General features: G+C 33.3%; 1 protein-coding gene across 6 annotated transcripts in view; it reads right to left on the reverse strand.

Annotated features, from left to right (window-relative positions):
* The window catches only part of PCCA (propionyl-CoA carboxylase alpha subunit), a 352,647-nt gene that overhangs the window by 194,017 nt on the left and 146,244 nt on the right, over positions 1-12,386 (reverse strand). For all 6 annotated transcript variants that reach the window (XM_011363200.2, XM_011363198.2, XM_023532414.1 and 3 more), the window contains one exon: positions 10,748-10,898. In XM_011363200.2, the coding sequence (XP_011361502.1) occupies positions 10,748-10,898 (151 nt within the window). The remainder of the gene's footprint in view (positions 1-10,747; positions 10,899-12,386) is intronic.

Here is a 12,386-nt window from a genome sequence, read left to right on the forward strand (position 1 = left end):
TTTTTCTTACCAAGTGATCAAGAGTTGGAATATATCACAATATCAACAGCAGAAATCAAAAAAAGCAAAACAAGGCCTTCAAAATGCTAAAGGAATATTATTTCCAATCCAGAATTCTACACTCAAATTCTAGAAAAAAAAAAAATAGGAGAAACTCTTTTAGGCAAAGATTTCTTAGGTATGACACCAAAAGCACAATCCATAAAAGGCAAATTTGGTAAACTGGGCGATATCAAAATTTAAAAATTTTGTGCTTCAAATGTTACTATTAAGAAAAAAAAAAGATAAGCCACAGGTTGGGAGAAAATATTTGCATATCATATATCTGTATCAAGAATATATAAAGAATTCTTACAGCTCCATTAATAAGATAATAAATAAACCAATTTAAAAGTGGGCAAAGGATGTGAGTATACATTTCAACTAAAGAAGATAAAAGCACATGAAGAAAGATCTGATATCACTAAGCATTAGGGAAATACAAATTAAAACCACAATGATAGTACTTCATATCCACTAGGATGGCTATCATCAAAAATACAACAAGCAAGTATGAAAATACTCAAAAATATATGAAAGATACAGGATTCAATTATTATATAAATCAACATATAAGGCAAAATTCACAAAAATTACAAATGAATATTTTTAATAAAAACACTTGTAATTCAAATGAAATATAAACCTTGTATTAAACTTTATGTTTATCAAATTGGCAAAGTAACATTTTAATCATGAATGCAAAAAGAAAACAACAACAACAACAAGCAACTACTGTTCAAGAGGATGTGGAAATGTATAGAAACTAGAACTCTTATCCATTAATCACAGAAATGTAAAAAGATGCAGCCACTTTGGAAAATAGTTTGACAGTTTCATAACTTACCACCCAGCCCAGCAATTCCACACAAGACTTATAGGTCAGTGTTTACAGCAGCATTATTCATAATAGCCATAAATTAGCAACAATTAAAATATTCACCAACTCGTGAGCGGATAAGTAAAATATGCGATATCCACACAATGAAATACTATTCAGCAATAAAAAGAAAAGTACTGAAACACACTACAGTAAAATGCTAAGGAAAAGTCAGACACAAAAGACCACATATTATATGATTTCTTTTATATAAAATGTCCAGAAAAAGGAAAGCTTTAGAAACAGAAAGTAATGTAATGGTTGCCCAGGCTGGAGATGGAAAAAGAGAGTGACTGCAAATATGCATAGGGATCGTCATGGGGTGATGGAAACGTTGTCCAACTTCTGCTGTCAGTAGCAAAACTCTGCAAATTTACTAAAACCCATTGACTCGCCTTAGTCTGCCTAGCCTGCTATAATAGAATAATATAAATTAGGTAGCTTACAAACAACAGAAATTACTTTCGCAGTTCTGGGGACTGGGAAGTCCATGATCAAGGTGATAGCCAATTCAGTGTCTGGTAAAAAGCCACTAGTTCATAGATTGCATTCTTGCTGTGTCCTCACATGGCAGCAAGGGAAGGTTCCTCTCAGGGGCCTCTTTTCTAAGGGCAAGAATCCCATTCATGAGAGCTCCACCCTCATAACCTAATCACCTCCCAAAGGTCCCATCTTTAAATAGCATCACATTGAGAGTTATATTTCAACATACAGATTTCAGAGGAACACAAACGTTCAGTCAACTGCATTTATATACTTAAAATGGGTGAATCTTATAACACACGAATTATACCACAATAAAAATTACTGGTTTTTTTTCTTTAAACAATGTTAATGTAGAGTCATTTTCGCTCACGTGAATGTTATATAATTTTGCTACTATGCACTGGTTCTTAGAAAACTACTTAAAGATATGCTTTAGGAAAAAAAAGAATAAACCAACAGTGTTTAAGTCAAAGACCCAGGATAAAAGACCCAGGATAAAAGAAATCCAAAAATGAGGAAGTATAAGAATTCCTCAGGACAAGATGGGTAAATCTCAGCTAAAAGCCAAGACGCAAATATAGAGGACAATCAGTTCAGACTACAACAGGTCAAAGGAAACCAGAAATTCTACAAAAAAAAAAAAAAAAGAGAGAGACAGAAAACTCTATGTGTTTTGAATATAATGAAACACAGGACAAGTTTGTGGATAAATTCTTATAAGCATATGAAAAACTAAGCAATAAAAAAAAGGAATTTTTAGTTATAGAGAAAACAAAATGGTCCATAATCTTAAGTGACAACATGACTGCTATGAATAGTGTTCACACTGTGGTCATAATAAAATCCAAATACTGAGTTAACCCAAATGACATAGTGATAGTAGAAGGATGGGAAGTGTGCATTTGTGCAGCAGATGTGGGAAGGAGGACAATGGCATATGTCATCTTACACAGATGAAAGCTGATAGAAAAAAAAACAAAATCAATAAGGACCAATATTGATTTATCTATTAAAAAGATATTAAAAATATTAAAAGAATCAGCTAAAATCATTAAAATTGGCCAGAGCCATCAATACCAGGCTCTCCTATTAGAAGAAGGCAACAATTATCCCTAAATCAAAGTAGAGAAGCAAGAGTTTTCTCCTGCCTTTTCTTCCCAAGAGCAGAACTGGCTGTTCCCTACACAAAACTTTAGTTCCCAATACTTATCAGTTCAAAGAGCCTTCCCTCTTCCAAGTGATTTCTCATTTCTCCTTTATTTTTCCTTTCTTTTTTCTTTTTCTTTTTTTTTTTTTTTGTTTTGTTTTGTTGCTTTTGGTAGTTAAGAGTTGATACTGTGTCAAAATGCCAGTAACATTAATTCAGCAGTTTCAAACATCATACTTTTATTCCAGGTGAAAGTTTTTCAAATGTAAAAATAACCTTATTGCTCATCTTAGAATTCAATGAATACAGTATCCTTGGATATCTCTAAATAATAAGTGCTTGGATCAAAAAGAAAAAAAAAAAAGAACAAACCTAACCAAAGGTGAATTAAAATAAAAAACTGATTCATCAGGAAGCTATGGTAACATGCTGATGGTGACCAAGTTAAAATACAAAACTAAGATGAAAGATACTGGGAGACTCACACCTACAGAAGAGAATGTTATAATAATGTAAAACTAATAATAAAAACAGCTAAAATGAAGAGTTAGGGAAGACAGTAGGGTTAAAAATAAATGTCAATTTCCATTAATTTTTGTAAAAGGGAAACAATACGGTCTTTGAAATTAGGATATGAAGAAATTTCATGACAAAAATATAAATGGCTTTCATAATGATTTTTCTTATTAAGAACATCCTTTAGGAATTACTATCTCTGGAAAATTAGAAACATTTATCCAATAGTTCAGCAATTTCATCATTTTAATTTCTTTTTCTTCTGTTAAATATAAATAAGCTAATTTGAAAACATACAGAAGAATAAGAGTAATGAGAAAGGAATAGTCCTACTAAATACAGTATTATAATGTATAGATATCTAAACAGTGTGGTACTGTACATGAATAAACAGTAAGGTTTAAAAAAGTCAAGTAAATAAATAAGCATACATATGAGAATTCAGTTATAATAAAGGTGCCTTCTAATTACTTTAGAAAAGTGTGATTATTCAAAAATATTTGTGACAATCAGGCAGCTATTGAAAAATAAAACTCCAGATGAAGTGAAAATTTCACCAGGAAAGATAAACTAAGTACTAGAAAAAATCATGGAAGAAAAATGTTTATCATGGAGTAGAAAAAGCCTAAGTATATCAGACCACCAAAACTAATAAAAGATTTAAAAATTCAATTGCAAGATTTAAAAACAAAAATTTCCTGCACCAGAAGAAAAAAACAATATCCAAAGTCAAAGAGACAGGCAACAAGAGAAAAATAGCTACAAATAATATCTGTAATGTTTTTATATCTACATTTATTTGTTAATCCTGCTGGGAAACAAAAGTTTCTGGATCAAAGAAGAAACCTTTGTTGCAGTGATAAAAATGTGGTATGAAGAATTTACTTTTCCAATGTATACTCTTTTCAACCATTTAGATTTTTTCTTTTACTAAGAACTACCAATTCTTAGTATTATCATTCAATAAAACAAGAAACTAAAGTTATTCATGCAAAATTACATATATTTTAGTTCATGAAAATTTTGTTAAAATAGCATTTTAACAAAATTCTATTTTTTAGTAGAGTATTTCTACTACCTATCCATATCTTTCATATACAGAAAGAAACAGGTAAGATGTGTATGGGTGGATATATATGTGAGCTTCTACCATAAGAAGTGAATACACACCATTCCAAGCAAAGCAAGTAACATAAGAAAGGCACGCAGAGGTCAAACTGAAGGCACATTCAAGGAAAAGAAAGGAATCTCTCTTAACTAGCAGAGCACTGAGAGATGAAAGGCACAGGAAAGAGACTTGTGCTGCTAAAGTATCTGAATTCATCTATAAGCAACAGAAAATTGGTGACTTAAAAAACAAATAAACATATAGAATATTCTGAGACATAAATCCTGACCATACTGAGAACAAAACCAGTCAATTGAATGAAGTATTTATGCCAAATCTGGTGACTTTTTCAGTGTTATATCACTTTACGGAGAAACTCTATTTGTTATTTCAAATTTCGCTCTTAAGGAAATCTAGCAAAAGGAAGATGCTTCTCACATTTGTTACCAGAAATACAAAAGTGTAAGTTCTGAAGCTAGAAAAAGTGATAGTTCAATCAATAAATTTCGAGAAAAAAAGAAAAGAAAATTATAGCCCTCCAGGCTCAAACTGAAACATTAATTAGAGGTAACACATATCTTAGAAGATAAAGAATTTGGTGAATGTGCCTTAAGTATTATAATTTAAGGTTAGTAAATAAAGAAAATCTAGTAAAAGAATATTTGATTTGTTTAAACAGCATCAGAAAGAAGTCTTTGAAACATGTAAGAATGGTTTTCTGAATACTACGAAATCCAGGATTCTTTTTCATGTCCCCAGTTTCAGCCTCCCACTATCAAATATACCATCACACAGATGCATTCCTAAAAAATCAAAATTAATTTGTCTGGTAATTGACAGGATTACTGTCACTGGAATTAAACGCAAGAGAGAAAGCAATATTAAACATTAGATGGGAAACAAAGGTATCAAAGTGTGTTATTAAATAATATAGAGTTTAGTACTGGCAGATCTCATTTCATAAAATTCCTTAAGAATTTAATTTTTTTCCTGAAATTCATTTATAATCTTTTTTGAGAATGTACAACATAATTTTCTGGCAAGCCATTCAAGATACAAAATGTAAAGATAAATACCTAAAAGATATAGATGGACTTCATAGAATTATTTGATATAAATATCAACTTTTGGAGGTCCTATATCGAAAATAACAATGAGACAAACTTGAAAAAACTTATGGGCTGAGATAAATGAGCCAGAAATAAATGGGGAAAAAAATCACAAGAACTCAGAATCAAAGTGTTCTAAAAAAAACCACTTGTTATTAATTCCATAAATTCTGATAAAGCAACCAAACTAAACAATTTAGTATCTCTTGTATATAGAATATAATACAAATGTTTTATAGTCACTTCAAATTGCCCTCAGGATATTATAAGCTATTATTCTCATCATGACACAATAAAGTCTCCATTTTAATCAAAAACATGAGTTCCCAACTAATTATCTAATTAGATAATTTTGTTATAAAGACAAGGTTAATCAAAATTAAATTAATCTCCAAAAGGAAAATTCTGTCACCTCTAATCATATTCACAATAGAGAATAGGCTAAAAAAGTGATTTCAAAAGAAGTATCTTAAGTTTTAAGCAACAACTTCTGAGTTAATAACCACATAAACTCTATAAATATTTATGATATTAGTCTCGAAATGCATCTAAATACATAATTTCTACTGTAGCAAACAAAAATCAGTCCCATTATTTGGTAGTTATAATTTATTATAACTGTAGGGTCATATTTTTCTTTTTTACACATAACTTATAGATTAAAACTTTGGTGACCATATTCATTTGAAAATGGTGAACTGGTACTTGACCTTCACTCTAAACTCCTTCTACAGTACTTTCCTATACAACAGAAGAAAGAAGATTAAAAAACCTATTCCCAGGCTCCCTTCCAACTGAAGTTCTCAATGCAACTGGATGAGGTTCTGAATGTGTCAATCAAACTCATATGTATGAGATTTGGAAGGGAAAAGTAGGGCAGCAGTGAAGCATAAGGCATCGTTCTGTGGGTTTCCCTTGTCAAGAATGAGTGTGAGTGTAGCAGTTTTCTGAAACAGTATCCCAGCATCCACTTCCTAGAGTTGGTTTTGGAGGGTGGGTGTTGAGACTCGGGGCACATGTTTACCTAATCTACAGGCATAATGTATCTCTAAATCCATCTTCTTGGGACCTGTGCTCACAATTACCTGGGCCTAGATAGCAGCTCGCAGATGGTATTTCAAATTTTGCTCTTTAGAAGATAAAGAATTTACTCTTTTTAAAAAATATCAAAGAGTTAAGAATATAGGAGAGAATTATCAGCCAAAACCCAAAACTGAAAACAAAGAGACAGAAGTCTAACACGTCACATCATTTTGGCCTAAAGCCATTTGACATTCCAGAAAAAATAACCAGGAATTTAAGCTGTACTTCTGGCGGCATTGCAACATTAAAAGTACAACCACAAAGACCAGGGATCACCAGAAAAGAGGACAATGATGAACCACCCCCACTTCAAGTGGAGGCCATGAAGAAATGCAACCTCAGGATAAGAATGAACTGGAAGAAAACCAATCATCCTCTAGAACAGCAACTGGACTTTGTATGCCCTTGGGAGTCCATGGAACCTCACACTTTGAACTTGCATTACTGCATGTAGCAGAAAAACTGAAAAATCTCTATACAAAAGAATTATCACTCTAGAGTTCAATTTATTAATAAGAACAATTTTTAAAATAATCTGTATAAAGATAAGAAGGCATACAAGGAAGCAGACATCACAACCAAGAAGTAGCAAAGACAACAGATACCAAAGAAGTCATAAGGCTCCAGAAATTGAAATGATCAGACGCACACTACAAAACAAATAAGTTAATTATGTTCAGGAAAGGAATGTCAAACTTAAAACTTGGTTAGGAGATAAGTGTTGAGTCATATTTTTTAAAGAACCAAATAGAAATTCCAAAAATATAAATTAATAAAACTAGGAACTAAATGGGTTATTAAATATAGCTCAAGAAATAGTAAGAAAGATAGGTCAGAAGATGTCCAAAAAGGCTGAAAAATATCAAAGAGAGGGTTAAAAACACCAATGGTATACTAAGAAGTTATAACATAAAAGTTTTTTATATATAAATAACTGGAAATCCAGAAGAAAGGGAAAGAGATTTATCAGAAGTGATAATGATGGAGAATTCTCAAAAAATGTTGCAAGGTACTAATCCATAGACTCAAAAATTCAATGAATTCCAAATTTATATGTACATTAATCAGAAAAAACTGAAGGAAATCTGAGAAAAAAATAAATTCCTAAATGGTACTAAAAAAGTAATTATCCCCAAATAAGCAGAAACTGGAATGAGAGCTGAAGTCTCAACAGAAATAACTAGAGACACAGAAATAATATCTGCAATGAGTTGAAAAAAATACTGGCCAAACTAAGAATTCTCAGACTAAAAACACCTTTCATGAGTAAAGGACAAAATAAAGTCATTGGCTGTCAACAAAGAGTTCACCACAAGCAAACCAGTGAAATAAGAAACATTGGTCTCTGCCCCTGATTCCTGACACAACACTCCAAAATCCCTCATAATATTTTGAGTGAAAAGAGCACCTTTTGTTCTAATGAGGTGACTCTTGATGGGCTCCTGAATGGACACTGGTCTGTGAAAGGATCAAGCCAAGATTAAAATCATGAAACTTTCAGTTTCATGAAACCATCACCCTCCTCTGGAGAAGGAGAAGGGCTGGAAAATGAGTTAATCATTGATTATGCCTACGTGATGAAGCTTCCATAAAAATCCCTAAAGTATGAGATTCAGAGAGGTTCCAGGTTGGCAAACATCCCCATGTGCCGGGAGGGTGGCATGCTCCAATTCAATGGAGCACTGAGACCCTTCTGGACATTGCCCTATATGTATCTCATCTGGCTGCTCGCTTGTACCCTTCATCATAGCCTTTATTATATAACAAGCTAGCAAATGTAAATAAATATGTCCCTGAGTTCTGTAAGTTGTTCTAATAAATAATCAAATCTGAGGAGGGAGTCCTAGAAACACCAATTTATAACCAGTCCATCAGAAGTTATGAGTTAAGGAAGTATGTTGTAATGTATGTATATAGGTTCTACCAAAAGATTAGAAGTGTATATAACTCTCAAACTAATACAGGCGTAAAATTAAATAATAGCTATTGCAAAAGCAAACAAAAAAAGAAAAACTACACAGTTAGAACAAAAATATAGCATTTTAAAAGGCTCTAACTTTAAACTCAAATATATCACAGTTTACATTAACTTTCTACAGAGCAAATGGTCTGAGTACAAAACAAAGATCATCAAACTTAGCCAAAAAAATTATACACTGCTTACAGAGACACAGGTAAAATGTCTGAATGCAGACAGGTAGAGAGCAAAAGGATGAAAAAAAGACATACCATGTAGAATATAACCACTGGGGAAGAGGCTGAAAACTATTTTGGGTTCCGACCATCAGGTGCCTCCCCACCACCACGGCAGAGGTAAATGTCCCCTAAAGATCCAAGAACACGAGGACTGAGTAAGACCAAGGCTGAAAGAGAACAACGGAAAACACCCTTCCTGCAACCACCAGCAGACTAACAAGGGTTCAGTAACAAGAAGAGTGCCCTCTGGGAAAGAGGCCAGAGCATGAGACAGACACATCTTCTGAAACACAAGATCAGAGGAAAATCCTAAAACTAAAGGTAGACTAGAAACCATCTGCAACCTAGTGGTACATGAAGGATAAGCACAGCAATAAAAAAAACTTAACCCCTACTCAGCTCCTGCCTGGAGTGACTCAACTCCGCCTCCATCCACAATGAAGGCCGAAGGGAAGAAAAGCTGATTCCACTTCTAGGCATAAGTACCATTTACTACTCTCTCTCTACTGTCCTACACCTCTGGGCTATCAGCCCCCAACTCTCAGCCCTAGGGAACCACTAAGCTATTTTTCGTCACTACAGACCACATATGTTTATCTTTAAAACTTTTATTGTTAAATATAACATACAAAGAGAAAAGTGTATGTAACATGCATGTACAACTTAATGAATTCCTGACACATTTGTGTTTTAAATTATGTACTGCATTAAATAGTGTTTCTTGAAAATGCATGTCTGCTCAGAACCTGTGACTATGACCTTTTCGGAAACAGGATCTTGGCAGATGCAATCGGGTTATAAGGACACCCATGACTGGTGTCCTTATAAAAAGAAGGAAATTTAGACACAGAGAAACACAGGAAGAGAGGGTGTCATGTGATGACTGAGGTAGATATTGGAGTCATGCTGCCAATAAGGCATGTAGGCAGGTGCCAAATGTTAGGAGAGGAGCAGAGAACAGATTCTCACTCAGAAACCCCAAGAAGAAACCGAGACTGACAATACCTTGACTTCGGACTTCTGGACTCCTGAAACGTGAGTGAACACGGTTCTGTAAGCCACCCAGTTTGTGATAATTTGTTACAGCAGCCCTAGCAAATTAATACGAATCACATAAAACTGGAAACAAACTAAATATCCAGAGAAATAGAACAGTTAGTAGCATTTTCTTCAAAAGAGTATCTTATGGGAGTTACATAAAACAAGGTTGAATCTCCTAAGCATAATGTAAAGAAAAGAAGCCAGGTACAAAAAATTATATACAATCCCACTAAGTTTAAAAAAAAAAAAAAAAAAAAGCAAAATTATACTGCTTGTGTGTATAAATTTCAAAGGAAGAACTGTACAGAAATGCAAGGAGGTATTTGGGATTCAGTCAGAATAGTAAACAGATCTAGGGAAGATGGAAAAGGAATGGCTGAGAAGGGGAGAAGTTGGAAGGCAGGGGTCGAAGTACTGGCATTTTGGTACTTCTAGACCCAGCTGATACATATACAGATATTAGCTTTATAATAATTTGTTTGACTATGTTTGTGTTCTATATGCTTTTCTCTGTTATTTATAGTTTACAATTTAAATAAAAGAAAAAGGGAAGAATGAAGAAAATAAAGCCACCAGTTAGTAATAGCACCAATACCTTCCTGAGACCTTGATAGGAACCGAGGAAATATGTCTCTAAAGTCAATAGTCACAGGGGCAGCCATTTGATTTCTCAACCTTGAAACTGGCAGACGTGGCTGTTCTTCTGTAAGCCAGGTTGGTGGTATAGTTCTAAGAGTCATTCCTGGAAGCTCGCTCTAGATACCTTTCCTTCCTTCATCCTTTCCAAAGGGATCAATTTGTAAGCACTTAATCCCTTTCTATCATATCTACAGTAGTACCTCTTAACAGTACATGAACCCTAACTAATGGGGTTCATCAAGAGAGGTTCAAGAAAAAAACCAAGTGGGATTTCCTATACGAAGTATTAACAGTAACAAAGCAGAAGGGCTAGATACTGACCACCAAATTAACCTGATATTTATCTGTCATTCTGAACAGATGTCTTAGCACAAGCATAAAAACCAAATCTTTATTTAAAACTTTATAAAGTTGATTTTTAACTTTTATAAAACAAAAAGGGGTGGGTGAGGAAAATTAAAGTATAGAGGCACGGAGAGGAATAAAAAAACAGTTTTTGTTACCTGGAGTCTCGTATTCATTTCCAAGAAATAAAAATTCTTCTTGGAGTCCACAAGGAATTCTACAGTTCCAGCAGAAGAATACTTCACTGCTTTGGCAAGAGCTACAGCTTGTTCTCCCATTGCTCTTCGAGTCTCAGAATCCAGAAAAACGCTACAAACACAGAAAGAGTAGTCTACTTTTTCAACAAAAATCAAGTTATCTTTTGTGAATATATGTATCAATTTAAGATTTCATATTATATGTTTTATACATGCTTATAATACATGTTTATTGTGTTATTAAGCACAACATGTTTAAATAAATCAACTTTGGATTTTCATAAAGCATTTGAACTTTCCATATTATATTGTAACTTCAATTGGTTTATAAAATATACCACTATTTCAGTCCGTAGTTTCAATTAGTAAAATTTAACATGTATAGTCAGAATCACTTCAAGCTAAAATTGGAAGAAAAATAAATTCTTGGAAACTAACATACAATTGGATCCTCGTTAGTCATGGATTCTATATTTGGACATTTGCCTATTTGCTAAAATTTATTTGTAACCCCAAAAATTAATCTTGCAGCACTTTGTTGTCACTCATAAACAAGTTCAGAGCAGCAAAACATTTAAGACTCCTAATATGTGTGTTCTCAACTGTGGTCAAACAAGGCGACATTCTTCCTTCTTGTTTCAGATCTCCAACTGTAACAACTGTTCTTTTCACAGGTTAGCCATGTTTTTCTCATGGGGAGAAGGGAGTGATTTCACTATTTAAAATGGCCCAAGTGTTGTGCTGACTTCAGTCTGGTATCCCTAAGTACAAGAGGCTGTGATGTGCCTTATGGAGAAAACATGTACGATAGATAAGCTTCCTTCAGGCATGCATTATAGCACTGCTGGCCAGTACTGTGAATTCACCGCTAATGAATCAACAATATGTATTAAATAAGGTGTCTCTCAACAGAAACACATATAAAACAAGATTATGTATTGATTACTTGGTGAAAATGTTCTAACTAGAGGCTCGAAGGAACCTAACCTTGTATTTTCCCTAAAAGCAATACTTCTGTATTCACTGAGTGTTTACAATGACTTTATAGAAGATAACTACCACAAATGACAAGAATGGACTATACATAGTAAAAGTCCTCAAAACTTTTGTTTGGCAATATGAAAATCACCTTCAAGCAGGCAAGTAAATCCTTCCAATAAACCCTGAAAAAAAAATTACCAAATAATTTTTGCATTTTCGCAGATTTTGCTTCTATGCAAAATAGGCTCTGAGAAACAAAACATTGACTACTTTTCTATTTGTGGATTATAACTATTCTCAGATGAGTAAGATTAAAATAGCATTTTATAAAATTTTTACTCTGGAATAGTATAATGAACTTGCATGTACCTGTTTCCCACCTGTAATAACTCCTACTATATACCACTCTTGCTTTACCTACGCTGCATGTCCACTTTTCTACCAGGTCAACTAAATTTTCCTTTTTAGCAAATCCCAAATTAGCTATTATTTTATCCATGAAAACTTCCATATGTGTTTCTAGGAGATACTCTTTTGTAACATAATCACACTTTAAAAACTAATAAGAACTCCTTAATAGCATTTAATATCCAGTTAGTATTTAAATTTCCCTGATTCT

Source organism: Pteropus vampyrus, unplaced genomic scaffold (genome assembly GCF_000151845.1).
Source record: "Pteropus vampyrus isolate Shadow unplaced genomic scaffold, Pvam_2.0 Scaffold83, whole genome shotgun sequence".
In the NCBI taxonomy this organism is placed as follows: domain Eukaryota; kingdom Metazoa; phylum Chordata; class Mammalia; order Chiroptera; family Pteropodidae; genus Pteropus; species Pteropus vampyrus.